At 35.6% G+C, this 26,382-nt stretch overlaps 1 protein-coding gene across 8 annotated transcripts in view; it reads left to right on the top strand.

Annotated features, from left to right (window-relative positions):
• Nucleotides 1-26,382, top strand: part of LOC150084664 (signal-induced proliferation-associated 1-like protein 2) — a 585,655-nt gene that overhangs the window by 158,337 nt on the left and 400,936 nt on the right. For all 8 annotated transcript variants that reach the window (XM_090376537.1, XM_090376543.1, XM_090376536.1 and 5 more), the window contains one exon: nucleotides 19,047-19,150. In XM_090376537.1, coding sequence (XP_090232663.1) covers nucleotides 19,047-19,150 — 104 coding nt within the window. The remainder of the gene's footprint in view (nucleotides 1-19,046; nucleotides 19,151-26,382) is intronic.

Genomic DNA, 26,382 nt, shown 5'->3' with positions numbered 1-26,382 from the left:
TGTTACCTACCTCTAAAAAGCACTATAAGCAGGGGGGGTCCTGCTTTTTAGAGCTTGTTCTTTGGAAAGTACTATAATGGGCATTTACTGTAATACAATATATTTACAGCATAATACAATGAATTACATTACACTGTTATATGCAGCGTAATGAGGCGCCTCCGTAGCCAGGTAGGAAGGAGCAGCAGTGCATAGCACATGCTTCTTGATTAGACCGGGGTTGGAGCCCATCACCACGAAATATGGAGGATGCAGAAAGGTCAGGGAATGACCACCGCATATCCCGGAGCAATATGGCCTTAGTTGCTAATGCTCCTAAAAACCAAATAACAAACAAAACAAAAACAAGCAGCGTAATATACTCTTTATATGTTTAGTGATGGCCTCCGTAGCCAAGTAGTCAGGATCAGGAGTACTGTAGCACTCTCTTTGAGTAAACCGTGGTTCAAGTTCCTGACTGCTAAATACAATTGCTCTGCCAACCTGCACTAGACCAGTGTGGCAGATTAAGTCCATTTTTATCCACGTGAATTGTTGAGGAGGCTTCCATCCTGAAGTGGATTGATAATGGCTGCTTTTTTTATGTGTTTAGTATCTATGAGTGAAATTCAACTTAACTTTTTGATTTTAATGAACTTCAGGAACATCTTAAGTTTGTAAGTTGAGGACTGCCTATATACTTGAAAGTAATATCCTCAAGTGAAAAAAAATTCTCAATTAGTCCAGTTCCAGGAAATACACCAGTTGAAATGCAAAGGAATTTTTTAAAGCAGTTTTTTTTTTTCAAGATGTATGTAGTAAGGTAGACACTGAGAGAAGGTCTTCATATAGAATAACCTCAATTTCATCATAAAAATATTTTTGCTTTATTCAATATAGTGTCATCTTTATAAGTCAATCTGCATATTTCTCCAGTCTTTGATGGAGAAATATACTAAAACTTTTGTTTTAGTATATTTCTCCTTTGTTTTAGTATATTTTAGTAAAACACATACTAAAACTTTTGTGCTATGAGTTACAAAGCAAAATGGTTAATTATAATTATCTGTTTTGCTTTGTAATAATTATAAGTAAATTTAATGCTTAATAACAGAACTACGATAAGGTAGTTCTCTTCCTGAGGTGAATATTTAGAATTGTGCATGCCCCAAACTAATTGTATGAGTTTCTACCATCAGTATATTAACTTGCACATTTCTTCCAGCCTTTGAAGGTGATTCACTTTCTTTGGTTCATAATAAACAGGCCCCATTATACAGGGTGTTTCAAAAGCGATGGTCAATAATTTAAAGGTGAACTTTTTTTTTTTTTTTTTTAGGAGCATTAGCAACTAAGGCCATATTGCTCCAGGATATGCGATGGTCATTCCCTGACCTTTCCGCATCCTCCGTATTTGGTGGTGACAGGCTCGAACCCCGGTATAATCAAGAAGCGTATACTACGCACTGCTGCTCCTTCCCACCTGGCTATGGAGGCGCCTAAAGGTGAACTGTACAGACTATAATATGCAAGAAAAGCCTAGTAAACACGGGTCATTAAGTGAATTGTTTTTGAGATAATGTACATTTCTAGTTGGGATCCACCACTGAAAAGGTGAACTGTACAGAGTTGGGATCCACCACTGACTTGTTTGTTTAGGTTAGGATGTTACAGATGTAACATCCTAATTTATGCTCATTCTCTCCCTTTCCTCCCTCTCAATGCTCTGAGACATAGCAGGCATACTAGTACTTGTCAAAGGATAGTCAACATGGAAAGAGGTTACAGTAATGAAGAGTATGCGGACATGCACTTCATATTTGGTAAAGCCAATGGCAGTGCACTCGAGGCTGCACGTTTGTACCAAGAAGCATTTCCCCACCGAAGGCAGCCCAACAGGCACACATTCATCAGGGTACATCAACGCCTTAGAGAACGTGAGCGCTTCGCACATGGAGTACAAGCAGGTAGGCTCAGAAGCATAACACGTGATGTTGAGGAAGGGGTGTTAGAAAGAACATCCTGTAACATGTAACATCTGTAAAATCCTGTGGTGTTGAAACCAAAAATTAAAAATGTATTATCTTATGTTTAATATAAAACCACCCTCAGCAATGGATTCACAACTTTTTGATAAACTAGCGCTCCCATAGTCAGTGGCAGATCTTAACACAAAATGTGCATTATCTTGAAAATGGTTCATTTGTGGCCCGATGTTCACTGGGACTTTTTTTCTTATTTTAGTTTACTTTTCACCTTTAAATTGACCATCATTTTTGAAACACTGTATATGTAATATAGTCATAAATACATTGCAACTCATATCTGAACTATCTGAGCCTTTCCAATATACATGTTCATTTTACAATTTTTCAGCAAGTTTACTTTTCATTTTGATTTTTTATTATTTATCAGTGCTGATATTAGGTCCACTGTTAGGCAGTTTCTCCTCATGTTTAATGTGGAGAATGATCATGTATTCAATATATGCTTTCAGTTTCTTTGTCTTAGACAATAGTGGTATTAGCAAGTTTTGTGAAATTTGTTCACTTGAAAATGGATAATGCAATGAACAATAGAACTTTCCACTTGTTGGTGCAGAAAGTGCGGTAAAGAAATCAACTACAAAACATCCACTGGCAAATTGCTTTTCTGCTGTCTGCAGCTTCCTGCTATGTTTGCTGAACAGAGAATGTGAAGGTCGTATACGCTTTCCCTCTAGGCATTCAGTTGGCAGTGTTCCAATACAAATGGTAAAACAGATGTAAACAGATGTGATGGCAAAGGGTAAAATGGATGTGAACAAAACACCAGCTCTTGGTCAGTTATGAAAAATACATCAAACTCCTTTCCTGCTACTGGCAGCCCCCACTATTCTCTCATGGAAATGGGGAATATGTGTGATTGATTAGTCATCTTTTGACCAAGTTTCTCATTATGCAATTGGTCAGCAGCATAATCATTCATATGGAATGAATCTAAACTGACTTAACATCTTAACTTGTAAATGGCCTATATTGTCAGTGATAAAAGCGAACAGATTTATTTGTCTGTTGCATAAAATACATAGCATTTTAACGTGTTTCTGTTTGCAGATTTTTTGTTCAAATATTTTAAACAATAAATGATCCCAAGAGTATTTTACATGTGAAAGTTAGGCCTGTTTTATTCTTGCTTGATATTATATTTATTACTTAAAACAAACATTTTCATTTTAACAGCGAGGTATGGGAGAGTACTATCCCTCCCTGACCCCTGTGTAAAATTTGGGAACTATGATTCGCTTACATTAAAGTTAAAGCTGATAAAGTTAAGTGAAATACAGTTCATGACTTTTATAAAAGGACAAAAAGGAAGGAATAGTACTGCCGTATTTTGTTGCTAAGATGAATATTTTGTGTGGGAGTACAGGGAGGTCCATATATGCTGTTGTATAAAAGTTGGGAACTGTGATTTACTTACACAACTAATTGTAAATGAAGTACCAAGATAATAATAAGCAAGTCACCAGTACCCAAAATTCTTCTGAATGCAAAGTTTAAAGCTAAGTATTGTCTGAGATGTTTGAATAACATATTTGACAGTGTTCAGTGGCCGATGAAACTAACTACTCAGTGGGAATGTTTGAATGGCTAATTGAAAAAATGAATAAAAGCCCAGACAGCAGACCAAACAACTTTGTTTCAATAATATTAACAGTTCATAGATGGGCTGCATAAAATTAACTTTGTATTGACATTGTACTAAGCCCCGACAGCAGAACAAACAACTGTTTCAGTAATATTAACAGTTCATAGATGGGCTGCATAAAATTAACATTGTATGTCATAATAGCAAAGAGTATGCGAATGAGTGATTGAGTGATGTGCAAGTAACAGACAATAAGCTGATCAGTGTGTAGGCATAACATATTAATAATGTAGTAGATTTAAGTGATTGATTGATGTATGATTCTGATCAGAAAGCATTTAACTTAAGGATTTAAACTGTTAATTAATGAGTGGTTTTATTTCATTAGGCAGGTCCTGAACTGAAACTGGTTGGACTAATACCAGTATGTGGGCCAAAACAGCATTTGTTTTTTCAGGACTAATACTTGTCATAAACTGACTTCCCCCCATCCCCTGAACACACACATGAAGCAGTTAAGACAAACTTTGCCTTAGCAATGACCATAAAGCAAGTATACAATATATGTATTTATTGAACTTGCAGTAGTATAAAAACCATTGTTCAGTATGTCTTCTGTGGTAGTATAGTGGCAGTGCTATTATTGCATTAGGCAGGTCCTGAACTGAAACTGGTTGGACTAATACCAGTATGTTTTATCAGTTTTTCACTTGTCACACTGCATTTCGAGAAGTCTTTCAAGTTATGTCAATGATAAGAGTTTCTAAAAGGTCATTTCAGTTCAGGGTTGTAGTTAACCAATTTCAGCCAGAGGTTTTTGCCATCTTGAGTTGATCTGGGTTTTTACACACACACACACACACACACACACACACACACACACACACACACACACACACACACACACACACACACACACACACACACACACACGTAGTATGTTCAAGTGGCTGATGCACTTAAACTAAAACAACAACACTAAGTTTAATTAAAAAACTGAGTTCAGTGGTAATCACTGAACTATTCAACTGTGCTGTGAATATAGTATTTTTACTCTATTGATAAAAATTTGGGCACCTCTGGTATAGACCATAGGTGTGTAACCTGTGATTTGATGACATATAAATTATACCTCATCAAATCTGCTATCCAAATAGGGCCAGTTTTTTGCTATACAGATGTCGAGTCTGGTGGGGTGTTAACTAATTTACGATTGTGGTGTATCATAATTCACAGCCTTGCGAACTGGACCCATTGTGCCAGCCTAACCACAGAACTCTCATTTGGTTTTGAAATGCTGTATACAGCATTTCAAAACCAAACTTTTTTTTTTTTTATGTAAACCCCAAACATTAGAGGTATTAGAACCTATAGTACTTAGTACCGTGCTTAGGTTGGAGGTTGAGAAGACGAAAGAAGATATTTGTTGACATTGGACTTGAACTTCTGTAGACTGTAATTTTCAGGAAATACGTATGAAGGAAGGTTGTTCCAGAAAACGGCAGTTGAATGAAAAGTTGGTTCTGTGAGTTTGAAGTTGGACAGTAAATGGATGTTGGCTGGTGGCGGCACATGTTTGGGCTGTTTTGAAAGCGAAGGCAGGAATTATAGAAGACAATTCAGAAGAACAGTGCCCATGGATGTGGGAACAATATTCCATGGTAGGGCAGATTTGCAATTTGTACAGAGTGAACAGCTGTTTGGAAGAAAAGAAACGCAGAGAGCGAAAGAGAAAACCAAGTTTTTTAGATGCAGAGGAAGCAATATTTGTAATATGCTTGTGCCAAGAGAGATTGGAAGTCAGGGTAATCCACAAAAGAGATATATCATTTTGCCTAGAAATCAGAGTGTCACCAAAGATAAGCATAGGAGCAGAAGAATCCTATTTGTGAGATATAAGACAAGACTGAGTTTTAGAAGGATTGAAATCAACTAAGTTGTCTTTGCCCCACCGAAGAATTACCTGGAGATTGGCATTTAAGGAATTGGTCGCAGATATTCGAGAAGTTGAAGCTGATTGAGCAGGGCAAGGTTTCTCAAAATGGAAAGTAGAATGCAATGTGCTATCATCGGCAAAACTATGGATAGGATTTCCAGTCAGTGGAAGAAGGTCATTAATATACAAGAGGAAAAGAGTGGGGGAAAGAACTGAACCTTGGGGGAAACCAGAATTAGTGGAGAAGTTAGAAGACAGAGAGCCATCTACCGTCACCCTCAGTGAGCGATCAGAGAGAAAACTGGATAACCAATTACAAAAAACAGTTGGCAAACCATAAGATGGAAGCTTGTGTAGAAGTCCTTTATGCCAAACACGATCGAAAGCTTGAGATGTCAAGAGCAACTACTTGTGTTTCACCCAACCTTTTCATTGAATTAGTCCATAAATGGGTAACATAAGCCAGAATATCACCAGTGGATCGACACTGACAGAATCCATTCTGGCAATCGTTGATCATACGGAAGGTTTCGAGGTAGTTTAAGAGTTGGCGGTTAATTGATTTCTCCATTACTTTAAAAGAGTAGAAGTAATTGCAATGGGACGATAATTGGATGGGAGGGATTTGTCACCCTTTTTAGGAACTGGTTGGATGTGAGCAAATTTCCAAGCAGAAGGAAAAACACCTTTGGAATAAGAAAGTGAAAAAAGGCGGAAAAGTATAGGAGTAAGTTCAGGAGCACAAGTTTTGAGAATAAGTGGAGAAATACCATCGGGACCTGAAGCTTTCTTAGCATCAAGATTCGTCAAAATCCTTCTGACATCCTTTTGACGGAAGACCACAGGAGGCATTGAATGGACCGTGTTGGGAATGGTGGGAGGTGTTTTACCAAAATCATTAATGCATGAGTTGGAAGAAAATGGGATGCTAGCAGGTCAGCTTTATCCTTGGCTGAAGTGACAATGGAACCATCTGGTTTGGACAGAGGTGGGAGCAGAGATGGGCAAAGGTTGAGGACAATAGCTTTGGCAAGAGACCAGAATGCTCGGCTACCATTAGGGCAAGAAGCAAGTTTTCTACTCTTAGCCTGTTCAAATTCTAGTTTGGACTGATTAATAACTGCTTTACAATTGTTGCAAGCTTTGGTGTAGGCAGAAAATGAAACTGAAGAATTAGAAACAAGCCAATTACGATATGCAACATTCTTCTCTTGAACAGCCTTAGCACATTTATTGGAAAACCAAAGTTTAGATAAATGACGAGATTTTAAAGTGGAGTGTGGGATAAAGGATTCCATTCCTGCAAGAATAATTTCACTGACATGATCTGAGCAAACGCTGACATCAGAAGTTTTGAAACAGTAATCAGACCCAGGAAAAGAAGAAAAGAAGTCTCACAGGTCATCCCATTTTGCATTCTTGTAGTGCCAAACAACACGAGGTTGGGAATAGCCATGAGATAAAGGCTCCATTGGAGAAGAGACAATCACCGAGTTGTGATCTGAAGTGCCTCAAGGACCTCTCACTTCGACAGTGTACTTAGAAGGGTTGTTTGTGAGAAAAAGATGAAGCGTGTTGGCTGTATGGTTAGGATTGTCTGGTATTCTTGTAGGTAAATGAACAATCTGTGCAAGGTCATTAGTAATTGCAAAAGCCTCAGCATTTTCTACTCACACCGACCAGCTGGGTCGGTGTGAGTAGAAAACGGAAGCCAGCTGGAGTTGTGAACATTAAAATCACCAAGGAAACTTACCTCACTGTTAGGAAAGTTGGACTGGAGAAAGTGAAGTTGCAAAGAGAGGAAGTCAAACAGCTCCAAGTGATTAGTGGAGTTGGGAGAACGGTAGAGACAACAGATGAATTTGACACAATGAGGTAGAGAGATTTTAATCCAGAGAAGATCAAAGAGAGGAGATTCCAAATTGCCAAGTCTCTGACAGGGAATATCAGAACAGACATATGCACAAGTACCACCTTTGAGGCGAAAGGAATCATACAGCGAATAATTTGGGCATCTGAGATGAGCAGTAGTTGAATGAATCGATAACTGAGATTCTGTTAGAAAAAGTACATGGGATTTGGCAGACTTCAAGTGGAAATGGACATCATTGAGATTAGAATTGAGACCACGTATATTTGTGAAATGAATTAGGAAGGGAAGTGCTTGGGAGGTTTAGATCTTTTCGCAGATAAGCTTGCTCTGTTAGTTTGACAACTCATGGTGTATTCAATAGTAAGAAAAAGTGGGTGGGACATGATGTATGAAGTAATGAAATTTTTGGATATGGCGTACACATGATAAGAATGTACCCAGGTCCTTGACATAACGTGGCCTCAACAATGCTCCCTGCATACACACTACTCGGACTCCCTCCAGTCACTATCTGGCAGAATAGAGGTAGCAAGATTATACACTAGGTGATCTGGAAGCCTCCTAGAGAGTTACCAATAGGTTCGGTCCGGTGTACTAACTAGCGGCCGGCCTGCGAACACCTTTTTAGAGCTGTACCCTCGAAATGTAAGGAATATTGGATCTTGCCAGGATGTTCATCAATTCTTAAATTTCTTTAATTCTTTTATACAGTTTTTGAATACAGAACTATCAACTGGTGGAGATATGTTTCAGGATGCAGTGCAGCAGACTTGTGCACCCAGTAAAAACTTTGTCCTGTGGAATATGATGGGAAATGTTGGTAGAGCCCCCTTGTAGTTCAGATCTGTACCATGCAGTTTTCATATGTTTTGGCTCTCTAGGAAAGTATTGGAGGAATTATAATTCCAGCAGGTTGGTTTCATCAGTTTCATCATTGACTGAAGGAATTCAAGTGGGTTGAACAGTGGGATGCATGTTTTTAATGCTAAAGGTCACTTTATATTGTATGCAGTTTCCTGTATCCATATTTTAAAAACTGTATATGGTTTTCCAACAATTGCCAGGGTTTAAGGCATATTTGACTTATCGATGGTAAGGCAAATTAAAAGTAATAAAGAGTTTAAACATAAGAATTATAATCTTCCTCAGTTGAAAATTAATGTCCAAAAAAAAAAAAAAAAAAAAGAGAAAGTTTTACAGTTTTCTATTCTCTCAAGTCAGCTTTTTTTTTTTTTGCAAATACCAAAACTTTTCTCTGTTCTTGGCAAATTATAGATACAGAATGATGTCAAATTTTTTCTGATTTCTATGTTTCATTTGTGCTTATTTGAGCATACCTTTTGTAAATGAATATGGCACCTCTAGTTTTATGGCTAGAAATGGTATCTTTTAATTAAGTTGAATTAGTTTATATTACTTATCATTGTCTAGTCTTAATCTTCATGGTACAGTTGAGCTCTTTAGTTGTATAATAATCATGAAAACTGAACAGATGTATCCATGGGAAAACGTGTGTTTTTTAAGAAAAAATACTAACAAAACTTGTATTTCTGTTTTTTCTTGAGTCTTAGCAACTTTGTGATGCATTAAAATAAGGCATTCGGCCAATATTCAGCAAAAAAAAAAGTACCATTATTTCTTTTCTACAGAAATACTCTGCTCAACAGCTTTAAAGAAATCACCTCTCTTCTCTTCACTGTGAAAGCCTCAAGTTTTTCACTATGGACACACCTTACAAATCCTGTTTCTAACAACTGTCAAAAGTTGCTATGTACTTCTTGGACATTACTTAAGCAATCATGTGTGCTCTTACACTTCAATCATTACAGATTTTCCAGCTTTACAATGGAGAATCTGTCTTTTCTGTCCATCTCACTCTTGTAATTTAGTTGATGAAAGAGGTTTTCTGTCTTTTTTTTTTTTTTTTTTTTTTTCAAATACTTTTTTTCAGTCTTTTCTTTTTACAAAAATATAACAACACTATATTAAAATTGTATTTTTAAAAAATTTTGTGAATTTTTGCTTATTTTCATTGACCAGTTAGTATTGTTTGTGGCAAATGATGCAAGAAAGCAAGCTTCTGAAGGATCAACCAAAAAATAAAAATATAAACACTTTGTCTAGTTCATCCTTGAATTTATTCCAACTATCTAACTGTACAATGACAAATGGGAGTTCATTCTAACAAATGGCTAACTGCTGTCTGAAGGCAAATTTTTTCATATCTATCCTTCAGTCACTCTTCCTCAATTTAAATTTATGCCCCCATTGTGTGTAGTCTTAGCAAGTGAAAGGATTCTGTTAGCATTGAACTTACTCTATCCATTCAAAGTCTTAAACACCTCAACCATATATTGCAGATGCCCAGTCTCCAGATGCTGCAATGTTCAGAATTGAAGCCTTTCCTGGTAAGAGTACCCCTTTGCACCCTTCATTAATCTTGTTGCTCTTTTCTACATCCATTCCAACAGATTGACCTCTTTCTAAAATTAGGCTTCCAGGCTCATATGCAGTACTCAAGATGTGGCCTGACCATTTCATTGTGCGATAATCATCTCTTTATCTCTGCTGGCAAAATTCCTGTGTGTCATTGACAAAATCCCATTAACTGTCCTGGCAGCCTGTCTGACTTTTGATTCTTTGCAGTTTCTGGTAAAAGCAATTCCAGGGCCCAGTAAGCTGATAATTTTTTGACATGTTTTTTTCACTTGTGCAGAGAGTCTGTACATGTTTCTCTCTTCTGGCTTGAAGAGAACAATGTTTCTTTTAAAGTTTATGACAGAATTTGAAAATTCAAACATAGCTCTTCAATCCAGTTTACCTCACATCCATGTACTGAAGCCATTACTTGTAGTTGTGTTGAAAAATGTTATATGCAAATTTATTTTACCAGCAGTTTCCAAATATTACAATTTTGGAAATTGGCTACCATTACAAAATTAAACCAGGAAGATGATTCTGACATACTCTTGCATTTATGCTGCCAAGATATTGGAGAATCTAAAACAAGAGAAGATTTTGTTCTTTTGCCCAGTGAGGAAATATGTTATGGCTGCATATGACTATACTGTCCACAAGTTCCCATTGAAGAATGTTGTTTTTATAAATGCTGAGGTACAAATTTCATGAATTCGCAGTGCATCATTTTCAAATTTGAAATTTTTTGTGGATAAGTTTCCAATATTTTTTGGTGTTGTTAAAAATGTTTTTAAAAATGTAGAATGTTTTCTTCATTTAAAAAAAAATGTTTTTAAAATGTTAAAAATGTAGATGTTTTTCAGCATTGGTTCTGTCAGTTTCAGTGTGAAAATCTAACAGATGCTATTATGATAGAAGAAAGAATTAATGCTCAGTGGTCCTTGACTGGAGGAATGACTAGAAATATAAAAAATTGTCTCAAGTCATGCTTGGCATTTTAGCAATTCCTCACAGCAGTTCTGAGTGTGAGAAAATATTTAGCTAGGTTAGAAAAACAAAAAACTAAGTTCAGATCATCTTTTTGATGAAGCTTTGGAAATGCTCTGATAGCTAAGTCTAGCAAGCATAGCCATTGTTATGAACAAAAGTTTGACTGAATATTTCTGAGGAGAGCAGACTGTAACAGTATTTTTTTTTTTTTTTTTTTTGAAGCATTCAGAATCAGTTGATATCTAATAGAGTATCCAAATAGAAATTCATGGACAGAAAGTTAGGTAAGCTAATGTGTGAAAGCACGCCCAAGTGATAAACAATCCTATGGCTGTATTTTAATATAAAATGTGTATTTTGCCAGTGAAAATTGGTGCTATGTGGATGCTAAAAAATTTGCTTTTTCAAAAAATTTCCTGTTTTTTTGGGAAGCACTTCATGATTTTTGCATGAATTTTTTGCCTATTTTTTGCCCCTAATTTTTTGCCTATTTTGACCCAAGTACTTGCCTGTTTTTCCTCCTTACAAGAACTTGCTCTCCAGCTGTTTGAGAGTCAAAAATTGGCAGCTATGTGCTTCCAAGTATTGGTAGCCATTTTGTTTACACATAAACAAAGCTTAACTTACAGAGATTATTATTGTTAGCATTAATAGTGGCAATTGATGCAAAAAAGCAAGCTTATATAACATGAAACAAATAAAAAGAAAAACCATTTTGTCTATCCATCCCCTCCAATGGTTTGTTTAGTTCTTCCTTGAATTTATTCAAACTAACAGCTCTTCTAGCAATCAACCATCTGTTGGCTGAAGGCAAACTCCTGCGTCTCCATCCGGCAAACATCACTCCTCAATTTGCATTCATGCCCCATGTGCATGTTTCCTCTTGAGCAAAAAATTATCTCATCGGCATTAGTTTGCTCAAGCCATTCAAAGCTTACACATCTCAATCAGATCACCTTGTAGCGATTAGTCTCCAGATGCTGCAGTTTCACACAACTGAAGCCTTTCTTAGTAAGAGTTTTGTTTGGCAACGGTCATGCCACTGGCATGACCGTTGCCGAACTTATGATGGCAAGACCGTCATGAGGCAATGGTCATGCCAGTGACATGAATCTCAAGAATTTCATTGCTCATGGTTAAAAAAGTTAATCAACACATATTGAAAAATGTTTATAAATTTTAAAATTTAATACAATTCAGAATTCTTATTTTAAATTCATACGTATTTCAATTTTTAATTTATGTGAAGTTTGTGTCTTCATGTTATTGGCCAAGCTGTCAAAATCGGGAATGTACTGTGATAAGGCCAACTGTAAAGAATCTTCTGTATGCAAGTCCTTAAGAGTAGAGCGATTCTTTGTTTAAAATAGAAAAGGCCGATTCACACAGATATGTGAAACCAAAACAAGAATTTAAAAGTTCACTGCATTTTTTTTTATATTTCAAGTAATATTTTCTCCATGTGAAAAATCTGAGTGATTTTCTTTTTTTTTCTGCAGTTTGTTTCGCATCTAAGTCGACATTAAATGGATAAGAAATATATTGAACGATGTCTTCAATTGTTTTAAAATCATCCACAACTTTCTCAATTTCGGAAACCTATTTCTCACTATTACATTCAAAAACAGATATTTTTGCAAATGATCTTGCATATTTGCAAAATGATCGAATTCTTTTTCTTTTAGATCCTTAGCCATTGCCAAAAATTGATATTTATATGCATAAATACTACTATCATGTTACCCACATTTTTATTTTTTTGTCGTAATTCCAAATTCAGATTACTTAATTTACTGGTAAAATCTACCAAAAAAAAAAAAAAGGCAGATTACAAAACCACTCCCTATCTTGCAGCTGCTGATAATCATCTCCCCTTTGATCAACAAATTTTTTAATTTCATTTCAGCAAATTTTGAAATCTCTGTAGAAACTTACTCCGACTCGGCCACCTCACATCTGTGTGTAATATCAGATCTGGTTCATTTCATTGAGGTGCATTTTGAAGTCTCCTTTGAAGAGATTGTCCTCTGATGGAATTCACGATTTTGAAAGCTATGTCCATAACACTTTTAGTATTTAATCTTTTGCTGGCTAACACTTGTTGGTGGATGATACAGTGGTAACTCTAAATATCTGGGAATTCATCATCATTTTGGCACAATATGATGAATCCGTTATGATGCTCCGTCATTGTTTTAACTCCATCTTATGTTATATACGAGCTTAAATAGCTTAAATTTAATTTTTTTCAATAAAATTTTTGAATGCGTTAAATGTAACAAGACCTCTAGTTCTTTTTTTAACGAAATCCATATGAATAAAAACGAGCAATTGAACTGTATCACTGATGTCTGTAGATTTATCCAGTTGTAAAGAAAAGGAAACACCATTAGCAATATGAGCATGCAATTGTTCGCTCACATTTTTACTCATTTTTTTCAATGCGTCATGTCACAGTATTTCAAGATAATTGCAGATATTGAAGAGCTTTTAATTTCATTTTTGTTCTTAAATTTTCATAAAGAGAATCTGTTATTTCTAAAACTGCGACTTTGATGAATTGACCATCAGAAAATGGTTTGTATTTTTTGCAAGATGACTCACTTTAAATGATGCTACAGTTACTGCTTTAGATTGTAAATTAAGTGTCAAGAAGAAATTTTGTTTTGCAAATAATCTGGATTTAAGTTCTTTTAATTTATTTTTTCTAAGGTCACTATTAGGCAGAAAATCCGATTGGCATTTACCGTGGAGTGCATTGAAGTACCTTTCTAAATTTCCTTTTTTTGGGTATAGCCATGGAAGTATTGCAAATCAAACAACATTTTTCTTTTATCATTACAAAAAAGTATTCTAGTTCCCACTCTTGATGAAAATGATACATTTTACTCTTTTTGGTAGTATTCATTTTAAATAAAATCAATTTAATGTATAAGTACTGTCCAGTTATTAATATTAAGTAAGCTAAATAAGAATTCCACACATACACTATGCTCTCCGCAACGAACTGTGTCAATTTTCACTACACAAGCCTAGAGGCTGTGCGGCAATAAGAGTAGTCACATGGTTGAATGGATTGGTGATAATCGTATGCAGTAGGGCCCTTAATAATAATAAAACATTTAGATTTTGACTAATCTATTTATTATTATTATTATTGTTAGCCATATGGTGCAAGGAAGCCTGAGGCTTCTGCTGCACCAGGCAAAAAAGAAAAACTTTCTGAATTACCCTGAGAGAGAAAACAAGAGTCAGAAGTAGAAGAGAATCACCAAGAAAGAGAAGAATGATGATATCCAACTCAGGATTCTGAGTGTGCCAATCCCATACTCACTAGATGTGAGCCCCTGGGGATCTTTTTTTATATATATTTAAAATTCGTCATGATCGACTGAAATTAAAGCCGCGATTGACTTGTTGGCCACCCCTGCCTTATACAATAGGATAATCACCTCCTTATCCCTGCTTAGCAAACCCATGCTGTCACTGAAGTATAACTCCTGTCTAGATGGTCCTGCATTACTTCTTTAACCAGTGACTATATTATTTATCCTAATATGTCTGTAATGTTTTTTTTTTTTTTTTTAATTTGGCTGATGCTATATAAGCTTGCTTTCTTGCATCATTTGCCACTATTAATGCTAATAATAATAACTCTGTAAGTTAAGCTTTGTTTATATGTTTGAGCTTTGTTTAAGCTTCCATTGTATGGTTTGCCAACTGTTTTTTGTAATTGGTTATCCAGTTTTCTCTCTGATTGCTCACTGAGAGTGATGGTAGATGGCTCTCTGTTTCTAACTTCTCCACTAATTCTGGTTTCTCCCAAGGTTCAGTTCTTTCCCCCACTCTTTTCCTCTTGTATATTAATGACCTTCTTCCATTGACTGGAAATCATATCCATAGTTTTGCCGATGATAGCACATTGCATTCTACTTTCCATTTTGAGAAACCTTGCCCTGCTCAATTAGCTTCAACTTCTCGAATATCCGCTACCAATTCCTTAAATGCCGATCTCCAGTGGGGCAAAGACAACTTAGTTGATTTCAATTCTTCTAAAACTCAGTCTTGTCTTATATATCGCAAAAAAGGATTCTTCTGCTCCTATGCTTATCTTTGGTGACACTCTGATTTCTAGGCAAAATGATATATCTCTTATGGGGATTACCCTGACTTCTAATCTCTCTTGTCATCTAAAAAACTTGGTTTTCTCTTTCGCTCTCGCCTTTACTTTTCTTCCAAACAGCTGTTAACACTGTACAAATTGCAAATCCGCCCTACCATGGAATATTGTTCCCACATCTAGGGCGGTGCCCCAAAAATCTCTCTCAGGCTTCTAGATTCCATTCAGAAGAGAGCAGTTAGGTTAATTACTGACTCCTCTCTAACAGAGTCTCTCCACTCTCTGTCTCATAGACATACTGTTTCTGCTGCATGCCTTTTCTACAGATACTTCCATGGGCACTATTCTTCTGTAATTCCTGCTCTCTCTCTCTCTTTCAAAACAGTCCGAACACATGCTGCCACCAGCCAACATCCATTTACTGTCCAACTTCAAACTCACAGAACCAACTTTTCATCTTCCTCATTTATTCATTCAACTGCCGTTTTCTGGAAGAACCTTCCTTCACACATATTTTCTGAAAAGTAGTCTACAGAAGTTCAAGTGTAATGTTAACAAATATCTTCTTTTGTCTTCTCAACCTCAAACCCAAGCATGGTACTAAGTACTATAGGTTCTAATACTTCTTGTGTTTGGGGTTTCATAAAAAAAAAAGTAAATAAACAAAATTTTGTAAACAAAATGGCTACCAATACTTGGAAGTGCATAGCTGCCAATTTTATGATTGCTCTTTGTGATTTGGGGATATATTTGCACAGCCCCAGCCCCTAGGGGCTTTCCCCAAATCCAAAAATACTATCATAATTGTGGATAAGGGTTTTCTTACCTCCTTTAATATAATTGGATAGATCCCATCCATCCCAGGTGCCTTTATGTTTAAATTTGATTTCTTTTCCCCTTTCCTCTCAGTTATCACAAAATTGTTTAGCTCCCTGTTAGAGTGTGATAAATGTCTAGCATTTCCATCCAGAAAGAATTCCTCTTATCTGAAAGTAGATGCAATATTTTGTTTCTATATTCAGACATAAGGACATAATTCCTATTCAGCCTGTCAGCAACACGAGCAGGGTCATCAACAGTTAATACTCATCAAATGGGCCAGTGTGATTTTGCCCTTTCTTTTTACTGTTAATATAATTAGTCTTTGTTGCTTTTTTTTTTTTTTTGTAATTTTTGCCAGACTTTATGTAATGTGCCCTGGCTTGCCTAACGTCCTTTGTGACATGATTGTAGACTAGTTTATATGTACCATAGACTTCTGTATCATCTGATAATTTATATGCATCCCATTCATTTTTCTTGTCTATCACATGTCTGAATAGTTCATCTGACCTCCATTTAGGCCTTGAACTGCATTTCTTATTTGGTATGAAAAGCCTAGTAGCTTCTTTGATTACTTCCCTGAATATTTCTCATTTAGAATGTTGTTGTTGTTGTTGGTAACAACATTAGTAGGTCCTACTGTGTAGTATTTAAAAACTTTTTGAGACTACTATAATCAGGTTTATGAAAGCAAGAACCTTTCCCTTTACTCTTGATGGTAGTTATTTCTTTAAGTAAATTTCACATCAGTACACTGTGATCACTGTCACCCAGTGGTTTTTTAATCTGCAGATTCTTAATGCATGAATAATAAATGCTGCTGATAATCAGAGTATTGCTCTCTCTTGATGCCTCTCCAACATGCTGCTGTAGACAACAGTCATTCAATTAATCCACAAAAGTGGCTAGTGTGTGAGTGACCAGCCCCCAAATTCCAGTCAATATCTGGGAAATTAAAATCTCCCATTATAAGACTCTCTGATTTATTGGCCCACTCTATTTCCCTGTACAGTTTCTTATTGTACTCATCACAGTCATTCGGCCTATAACACACTCCTACTTTCATTTTTGTTTTCCCAGTGCTTATATCACACCAAACTGACTCAACATTGCACTGGCCACCCATGTTAACTGGAGCACTGCTTTGGATTTATGTGCTTCCTAACTACGATCATAACTCCTCTGTCCCTCCTGTCCTCCCTATCCTTCCTCTATGTGGAGTTCAGGTGGGATCTCCGGTGCTGCTTGACAATCAATACTATGACCTTCTGATGTACGTCGTACTCCCCAGATTCAAATTCTGCCTCTCATATCTGAGTGACATCATGTCTCTGATCCCCACATCCCCACAATGTCTGCATTTGATGATTTGTACAGCACTTCAAAGTCATCAAATTTATTTAATATGCCCTTAGCATTGGTGTACATGCAAGTACGCATGCATGTACACCAATAATAATAATAAACAGAATGTATTTTCACGATAACCCACAGCAGGCCTTGGAAACCCCCTGTACCTTTCTTTCTGGGCTCCTGCATGCTCCAAAAGAAGCAGTGCAAAAATCACTTTCACTTCTGCCAGCTATCTATTAGTTTGTTTAGTCCCCCTCCCACCAAGCTAGCAGTTTTCTGATCCATAACACTGCCTCTTGCATTTTTTCTATTTAAGTGTATCCCATCCCTTTAAAAGCAGCTTCTCCTGTTAACAAGCACATACCATGGTGTGTTAAAATTCTACTTCATGAGCTCTGCACAGTCTCTCCATGGCCGAATTAACTGATTGACAGTGCTCTCATCATGTATTCCCTCCTATCATGTCTGGGCAGAATTGCAGGCACTTTAAAATTTCATCCTAACACATGAATTTTTCTCAACCCCTGTGCTGTATTTGTTAAGTAAGTTCTCAGATCTTCTACTCCTAATGTTATTAGTGCCAACATGTACAACAACATCACCATTTGTGCCCTTAAATGAGATCTGCTCTACAGTGTCAACTTTAGCTGCTGGCAGACATTCCCTGGTCTTACTTATTTTTCAAAGATTATGCATATTGAACTAACACAGTTTTGCTCAACTTTTGATATATAAAGTTAACAGTTATGAATTTAATAATAACACCACTAACAGGTAAGCATTTCTTCAACTGAAATTAAATGTAAAGAGCTTTTTTTAGTAGTCTCAGAATTACATGTATGATATGTGTATGACATACTATGGCATGGGTATTTAACAAAATGGGTGTTGATTACAGATATAATTATTCTCAAGCTGTATACCAAAATAATAATTAAACTAAATCTCAATTTACCATTCTGACCTCTGAATCAGGTATAAAGCAAACTTTTTTTTTAGAATTACATAGAGGAGATTCTACAATATGAATTATGTAATAGATTGCAGCAAGGTACCCTCAAATGAGTTGTTTATTGAACATGCTTTTTAAATGCTTTTTTATTGACTAATTTATATGACTAATTTTTACACTCTTGATTTAAGTTAAAGAAATGTGCTGTTATTTTAATTTATTTTATGTGTATTATTATTATTATTTCAATTTATTTTATGTGTATTATTATTATTATTTCAATTTATTTTATGTGTATTATTATTATTATTATTATTTCAATTTATTTTATGTTTATTATTATTATTATTATTATTATTTCAATTTATCTTTGGAAATGAGTGGAAATTAACTTACCGTAACTAAGTTGAATTTGATTATTAACTGTTTCATCAATTCATTAATTTTAATTTATTATAAAAAGCTTGCCTCGTTCTGCAATTTCATATCATTAAGTGGAAAATGGTGAATTTTTGCTTATGTGAAATTAGAAATTATTTCATGAATTGAGGAAAATGTTAAATTCTGAAAGCTGGTTGTTAATGTTAATACTTGCACAGATTAAAAATAAAAATGCATGTTAACGTAATTCAACCAGTCAGCCCATATTAATTATACAGTTCCACGTGAAGAAGTCAAGAAAATTAATGTTTTCATTCTTAGTTGATTTAGACAATGTGGGGGTATTTGTAGTTCATTCACAAAGTTTATCTGTATTTTGATTAAATGATGAGATATGAATGATTAATAATTATATTACCCATTTCACAGTTTTAAATTGAATTAACTTCTGAAACTAATCTGTGAACAGAATTTAGAGATCTTTGAACAGAATTTGGAGCTTATTTTGTACCATGTAATAAGGATTTTGTATATAAATTATGAACTGACCAAATTTTTTATTAATCAGAAACTTAAATTCATTTACATTTAGCTGATACAACAGGACTTTATTCTGTGTATGCAAGCCACCAGGATTGTGAAGTAATGTTTCATGTTTCTACTATGCTCCCGTATACTCCAAACAATAGGCAGCAAGTAAGTCAGAAGATTGATTTTTACAGAGTAATTAATTTCAACCAAAATAAATATCTCTATAATGTTGGGAGGATTCAGAAATATAAGTGATTGTAATTGAGGAAAATGTTAAATACTGAAAGCCGGATGTTAATGTTAATACTTGCACAGATTAAAAATAAAAATGCATGTTAACTCATTTCAACCAATCAGCCCATATTAATTATACAGTTCCACATGAAGAAGTCAAGAAAATTAATGTTTTCATTCTTAGTTAGATTTAGACAATGTGGGGATATTAGTAGTGGCAAATGATGCAAGAAAGCAAGCTTATACAGAATTGACCAAAAAAATAACACATACCTCCTGCATCACCTGCCTGACCCCTCAAATAATTCATCTGGTTCTTTAAATTTATTAAAACTACTTTCTGCAACATTAGATAGAAGTTTGTTCCAACAATCAACTACTTGCTGGTTGAAAGTAAATTACTGCAACCATCCTTCCTCAATTTAAATTTATACTCCCTAATGTTTGTTGCTTGAGGAATAGGTTGTTGTCTGAGCAAAGTTGCCATTGGCATTTAGCTTACTCAATCTATTCAAAGCCTTAAACACATCAATCAGATCTCCTCATGAGTACCTAGTTTATAGATGCTGCAACTTGAAGAACTGATGCATTTTTTTGTTAAGGTTATCCTTTTCTTTCCTTCACTAATCTTGTCCTCAGTACTTGTTCAAACATTTCCATATTCTTTCTAAAATGAAGTTTCCAGACCTGTATGCAGTGTCAAGATGTGTCCTAAACCATTGCCAAATATGGGGAACGATCACCTTATTCCTTCTGGCAAAATTCCTGTATATCATTGACAAAACCTTATGATTCCTGGCAGGTGTTTGCACTGCTTGGAAAACTTCATGTCTGATTGCACAATTACCCCTAAGTCTTTTTGTGTTCTCCACTACCCTCAGCTTTATTTGACACAGTATGTTATTTTGGGATTACTGCTGCTGATTTGTAGTACCTTTCATATGTCAATGTTAAACTTCATTTGCCACTTTTCACTCCATCTGCCTAATTTTTCTAGATCTTATTGTAGTGGCATACCCCGATTACTGTTGTTAACCAACCTTTGTTGTACAAACCTTTCTGTCATCTGTAAACTTTATGCCTGATATTCATTCATCAGTATTATTAATAAATATTGAAAACAAAAATAGGCCCAGCACTGAACCCTGGGGGACTTCACTAATAATGTTAGTCGAAGAAGAGCAGTGCCCACTAATAATTACTCTGTCTTCTCCCACTCAACAATTTCTTTATCCATAGTAACTTGCTTCTAATGCCACACTGTTCCAGTTTGTACAACAGTTTATGTGCAATAAGTATCAAAAACTTTCCTAAATTTCTAAGAATGTGATGTCAAATTATTTTTTGCATTCCGTTCTTTTGTTACTGCATCATAGTAGCTAATCAGGTTGGTCAGACAAGATCTTCCTCTCAACAAATCCATGCTGTGATTTCCTTATAACTGCATTCTTTTCAAGATGATTTTGCAATATTGCTTTAACTACTGACTCCATTATTAAACATCTTGAATTTGAGGGTACTCTCATAATTATGGCTAAAGGCCTTATTACCTCTTTTTGTGTTTCTCTTAATAAAAAAATTGAATAGATCCCATCTACTGCATATGACATTTATTTTTAGTTTCTACAATTTATCTTCCACTTCTCAGTTATCGCGAAATCATTTAGCTCCCCGTTAGAATGATATACTTCTAGCATCCTATCCTATAATAATTCGTCATATTTGAACATAGTGCAAAATATCTATTCAGTTTTTCAGTAACCTAACTAGGATCATCAACTCCTTATACCTTTCATATCTAGTCCTTTCCTTTCTGGCATTTTTTAAAGTAAAGTAGCAAAGACTTCTTTACATAAATAAAGAAGTCTTTGCTACTTTTCTTTGCATTCTTTACCAGAGACTTCTCATATCTGTCTTAGCTTGCCTGACCATCGCCACCATAATAATAATGCCTGATCACTGCGTGCGTTTTTGACGTCATCATAAGTGGGCCACAAGAAGTACACAAAGCTACATCACTGCACAGAATTGAGAAAAGTGAAAGCAAGAATTGAATGTAAATCTCCTTTATTTTTTGTGCATAACAGAAAGATAATATATGTTGCAAGGGACAATATGAAAAAATAAATGAATAAATAAAAAAAATATCAGTTTTGATACTTAAGTGAGATGAATTTTGTTAATCATAACATTCTGCAAAAATGAAGACAACACATTTATAGTTAACTATTTTATTATATTTTGAATGTTATACATGCAATTTGTAATCCAACTAATGTATACATTTATTATTTAAATCTAATAATTTGATTATTATAATTGAATAGAAATTATTTTACTTTTAAATTTGGCTCATTTTCAATGTTCGAAGTTTACCTTAATGTGTTGCTTTTAATACATCGTTAGTCTTTTTACAATAATTGTTGAGAAAAATATTGATAATAGTATTAATGAGACAATTTTAAATTATTTCTCTGAAATATTTTTTTCTGTAAATTGAAATATTATTATTTACAATTCTACAACATTATAACCAATTTTCTTCAAGCTCACAGTAATTTTCTTAAAACTGAATGTAATTTTTCTGCAGTAATTTTTCATGGATAAAACATAAATGATATCTTTCTAATTTGACAGTAAGCTTCGAATCACAAATACATAAGCACTTGCAGATGCATCAGTAGTATCAAAAGAATTTCACAGTATGCTTCCACCTTTTTAATCAATATAAGTTTTCAGATGAATTTCATCAATCATTAAACTAATTTTGCTTCCTGAAGAATTTAAAATGGCTAATTTCTGTTTAGAATACATCAGAAAATGATTCTCTTGATGGTCATCTGGAAGTTTTGTGTTTAGAGAAGAGCAGAGCCTATGAATAGTATTTGGATAAGGGAGAAGTAGGAATGAAGAATGCTGTAGAAGTTTGTGGGCATGTGGAGATATCGAAAACACCAAAGACGAAAATATTAATACTTCGGTGGAAGTATTAATTTGCTGATCTATCTGTATGCATTCTTTTTCACATTCTAACAAATGTAATTGTTCACATATGAATTCAAACATATTTGAATTTGCTCTCTCACTATTAATGTCTCCCGCAATTGAATTCAGTAAACTAGAAGCAGCATTTAAAACAAAAGAAATATTATTAACATCACTACTGTTGGCAATTACTGGTATCTGTTCTTAGATGTCAGTAATATAAACTGTAATATCCACCTTTGATGTCTTGACCAACACTTCAAATTCATCATATTTATTTACTATACTTCTAGCATTGGTATACAGGCAAGTATACATGCTCCTACTCCTATTCCTAGTTACCCTAACACATCCCATATACCCACCTGTTTTACGATGACTGCCACCCGTCCCTGAAACCCCCAACACCCCTCGCTCCAGGTCGCTACTTATTCTAATAGAAGTTGTGCAAGAATCACCTTCACCTCTGCCTACGGCTACTGTTAAACTATTAGTCCTTGTATCCCCCCAAGCTATCAGTTTTCCGACCCACCCAACACTGCCTCGATAGCATCAGCAAATATTCTTGCACCCTTTCTATTTAAGTGTATCCCATCCCTATAGAAGCAGTCTCTCCTGTTAACAAGTACAGTCCAGGCTGAAAAAAATTCTATCCCTTGAGCCTTGCACAATCTTTCCAGGGCCGAATTGATCGACAAGGCTCTCATCATATACTCCCTCCTATCGTGTCTGGGCAGAATTGCAGACACTTTCAAATTCAACCCTAATTCACAGCTTTTTTTCATCAGTGACCTGTACTTGTTAAGTAATTCTGCCGGTCTCCTACTCTTGATATCATTAGTGCCAACGTGTACAACTATATCACCTTTTGTGCGCCTCCGTAGCCAGGTGGGAAGGAGCAGCAGTGCGTAGCACACGCTTCTTGATTAGACCGGGGTTCGAGCCCGTCACCACCGGATGCGGAAAGGTCAGGGAATGACCACCGCATATTCCCGGAGCAATATGGCCTTAGTTGCTAATGCTCCTAAAAACCAAACAACAACAACAACAACATATCACCTTTTGTGCCCTTAAAAGATGATATCTGCTCTACAATGTCATCAACCTTTGCCCCTGGCAGACATACCCCGGTCCTGTTCCACATATCCTTTTTACAAAGGATGTTCCCCGTTTCCCTGACAATAGAGTCACCAACAACTACTAATTCCTGAGGGACCAGCGCATTCTGCCTTGGGGGTTGCCGCTGTGTTGCGTGATGACCAAATGCAGGCTCTGGCGTTGATGTGGGCAGCTGAGAGCCCGATGGGCCCCTCAATTTAGATCTTTCGAGGGCATCCACCCTGTCCTTCAAACTCTCATATAGGCCCATAACAACGCTGAGTTGTCGCCTGATTTCCTTACACTCCTTACATCGCGCGCACACAAAGACATCCCCCATGGCAATATCATGTTCCGTTCCAGATAGTTCGGCAAACATTTCACAAGTTGCACATTTTTTTAGGCTGTGATGAGTTGGAGAATCGCCCCCCCTCAGTTCTCCCCCGAGTCACAGCACTCCTGCCACTTTGTGCCCGTTGCTTTGCTGATCTAGTTTGGGGCATGATACTTTAAATTAATAAAATCAATAAATTAAATTAATTAAATGTCAATACTATGCTATCTAATAGAAACAGCGAAGTGTATTACTGTTTCTATAATTATACGTTAGAGCTACCTAACTACCTCAATTAAAAATTTGAATTCTCTATCACTATATACAAAAACAATGCCTGCAATATTCGAACGAAATAACGGTTTTATAAAGTATTACGTATATCTACAAAAACTGTTTTATATAAATTAAAATAAAAATAACCAGCGTAATTAGAACTTTAATATTAAGTACAATATAAAATAACAATTATGTAAATGAAAAGCAAACACTTATCGTTTTTTTCGGAGCCTGTAACTTGCAGCTGTATTTTCTAAAGAGAGTCAGCGTCCTCTCCTTTTGTTGTGGAAGTGGACAGCTTAAATAAATTCAAGGAAGAACTAGAGGAAAAACTAACAAAGGGAATAGATAAGTGAAAATGGGCAGTGTTTTTTTTTTTTTTTTGGCTGATGCTGTATAAACTTGCTTTCTTTTTAATGTGCCACTACTAATACTGTATTTGATTTTTTTTTTTAAAAATAACAAGTATAAAAAACAATTTAAAATTTAAATTTTTCATTAAAAATAAATAAGTAGATTTAATAAATATTTAATTCATTAAGAAAGGGTCAAGCAGTGCATCCTAGAAGCAGAATTTTAAAAAAACCAAAAACGTTTTCAGAAATAGAAAAGAAATTGGCCTGTCAAGCCTGATTATGGAATCAATTAAAAAAAAAAAAAAAAATATATATATATATATATATATATTCTATTTTAATTAATTTTGATTAGATTTAATATGGCTGCAGTTATTCTGTGTTAATGCTATTGTAGGAATAAATCTTCTTCCTTGAATTTTTTTAATCTGTCAACTACCTTAACAACAGATCAAAGTTTGTTCCAGCAATCAACCACCTGCTGGCTAAAGGCAAACTTCTGCAGATCTGTTGTTAGTGTGTAGTCTGAGCAAGAGGAAGAAACCCATCAGCATTGAGCTCGGACGATCCATTCAAAGCCTTAAGAACCTTAAGTCTGGAGAACCTTAAGGTTCTCCAGAAAGCCTTAAAGTCTGGAAAGCCTTAAGTCTGGAGAGCAGGCACCTTGCAGGTGCCTGCTCTCCAGACTTAAGCCTTTCTTGGTAAGAGCACACCTTTGTTCCCTTACCAATCTCATTGCCTTTCTCTACTCGTTCCAGTAGCTTTGCATCCTTCCTAAAATGAGGCCTCTAGACTTGTATGCAGTATTCAAGATGTATCGTGACCATTGTCTAATAAAATGGGATAATCACCTCATTATCCCTGCTAACAAAATTCCTGTATATCACTGACAAAACCTCCCATCAGCTGGCCTGGCAGCCTGTCTGCATTGCTGAGAGAACTTCATATCCGACTGTACAATTACCCTCAAGTATTTTTTTATTTTCCCTTACTTCTTTTACCAGTGTTCCATTATTTTCTCTGGAACAGAAGTTAAGCTAACAGGTTTGTAATTACTCCTAAATAGAGGTTTAGGCCTAAATGGTTGTCAAATGAACTAATGAGACTCATGGCAGAGAAGAAAAATGCATGGAATGCATATAAATTATCAGGTGACACAGAAGCCTATGGCAGATAGAAGATAGTCTGTAATCAAGTCACAAAGGAGGTTAGGCAGGCGAAGGCAGATTACGAGAAATCTTTGGCAAAGGATGCTAAGGAAAACAGCAAGGATTTCTTTACTAATATAAACTCTATATATAAACTAAATGTCAACCTCACCTTCTCGGGGTGAACTGACCCGTTTCCACAGACGAGGCTCTGGCGACCGAGTCACAGCGGTATACAGAGGAAATGCTGTACCTGAAGTCTGTCTAGAGGCTATAAGGTGGCAGCCCCACCACTAGACTTACCCTGCGAAAGGCTGGTAACCTATCCGGGGGACATTCTAAATACTCGAAATAAGCTCAAGGGAAAAAACTGGATGGATCTCAAGGGTAACGACCTAGGCAATGGATATAGGACTACAATTAAGGAACTTAAAGTAGCAACTTGGAACGTTAGGGGAATAAATCACAAATTAGATGAATTGACCATGGAACTAAAAAATAGAAATATTGACATAGCAGTCATTACTGAAACAAAAAAGAAGAACAAAGGATCCAAAGAAATATGTAACTTCATAATGATATACTCCGGCGTACCAAGTGAAAGGTGGGCATCATCGGGAGTTGCTGTTATAATAAAGAAAGAATGGGAAAACAAAATACTAGACTACTCTTGGTTATCACCCAGAATATTGAAATTAAGACTAAAAATTCTATCTAATACAATAACAATCATTGGCATCTACGCACCAGTAGAAGGCAACATTGATGAAACCACAGAATTTTATGACGAATTACAACAGATCATAGACCAAACTAACAAAAACGAGTATCTCATACTAGCAGGAGATTTTAATGCAAGGGTTGGTGCTCAATCAGTAGACAAATGTATAGGATCAGAAGGTGAACCCGTGGTCAACAATAATGGAAGATGCCTGATAGACTTCTGCATTTTTAATAAACTTA

Source organism: Mastigoproctus giganteus, chromosome 6, assembly GCF_048544385.1.
Source record: "Mastigoproctus giganteus isolate SK-2022 chromosome 6, ASM4854438v1, whole genome shotgun sequence".
NCBI lineage: Eukaryota > Metazoa > Arthropoda > Arachnida > Uropygi > Thelyphonidae > Mastigoproctus > Mastigoproctus giganteus.
Note: the sequence above shows the minus strand (reverse complement) of the source record. Positions and strands in the feature narration are given on the sequence as shown.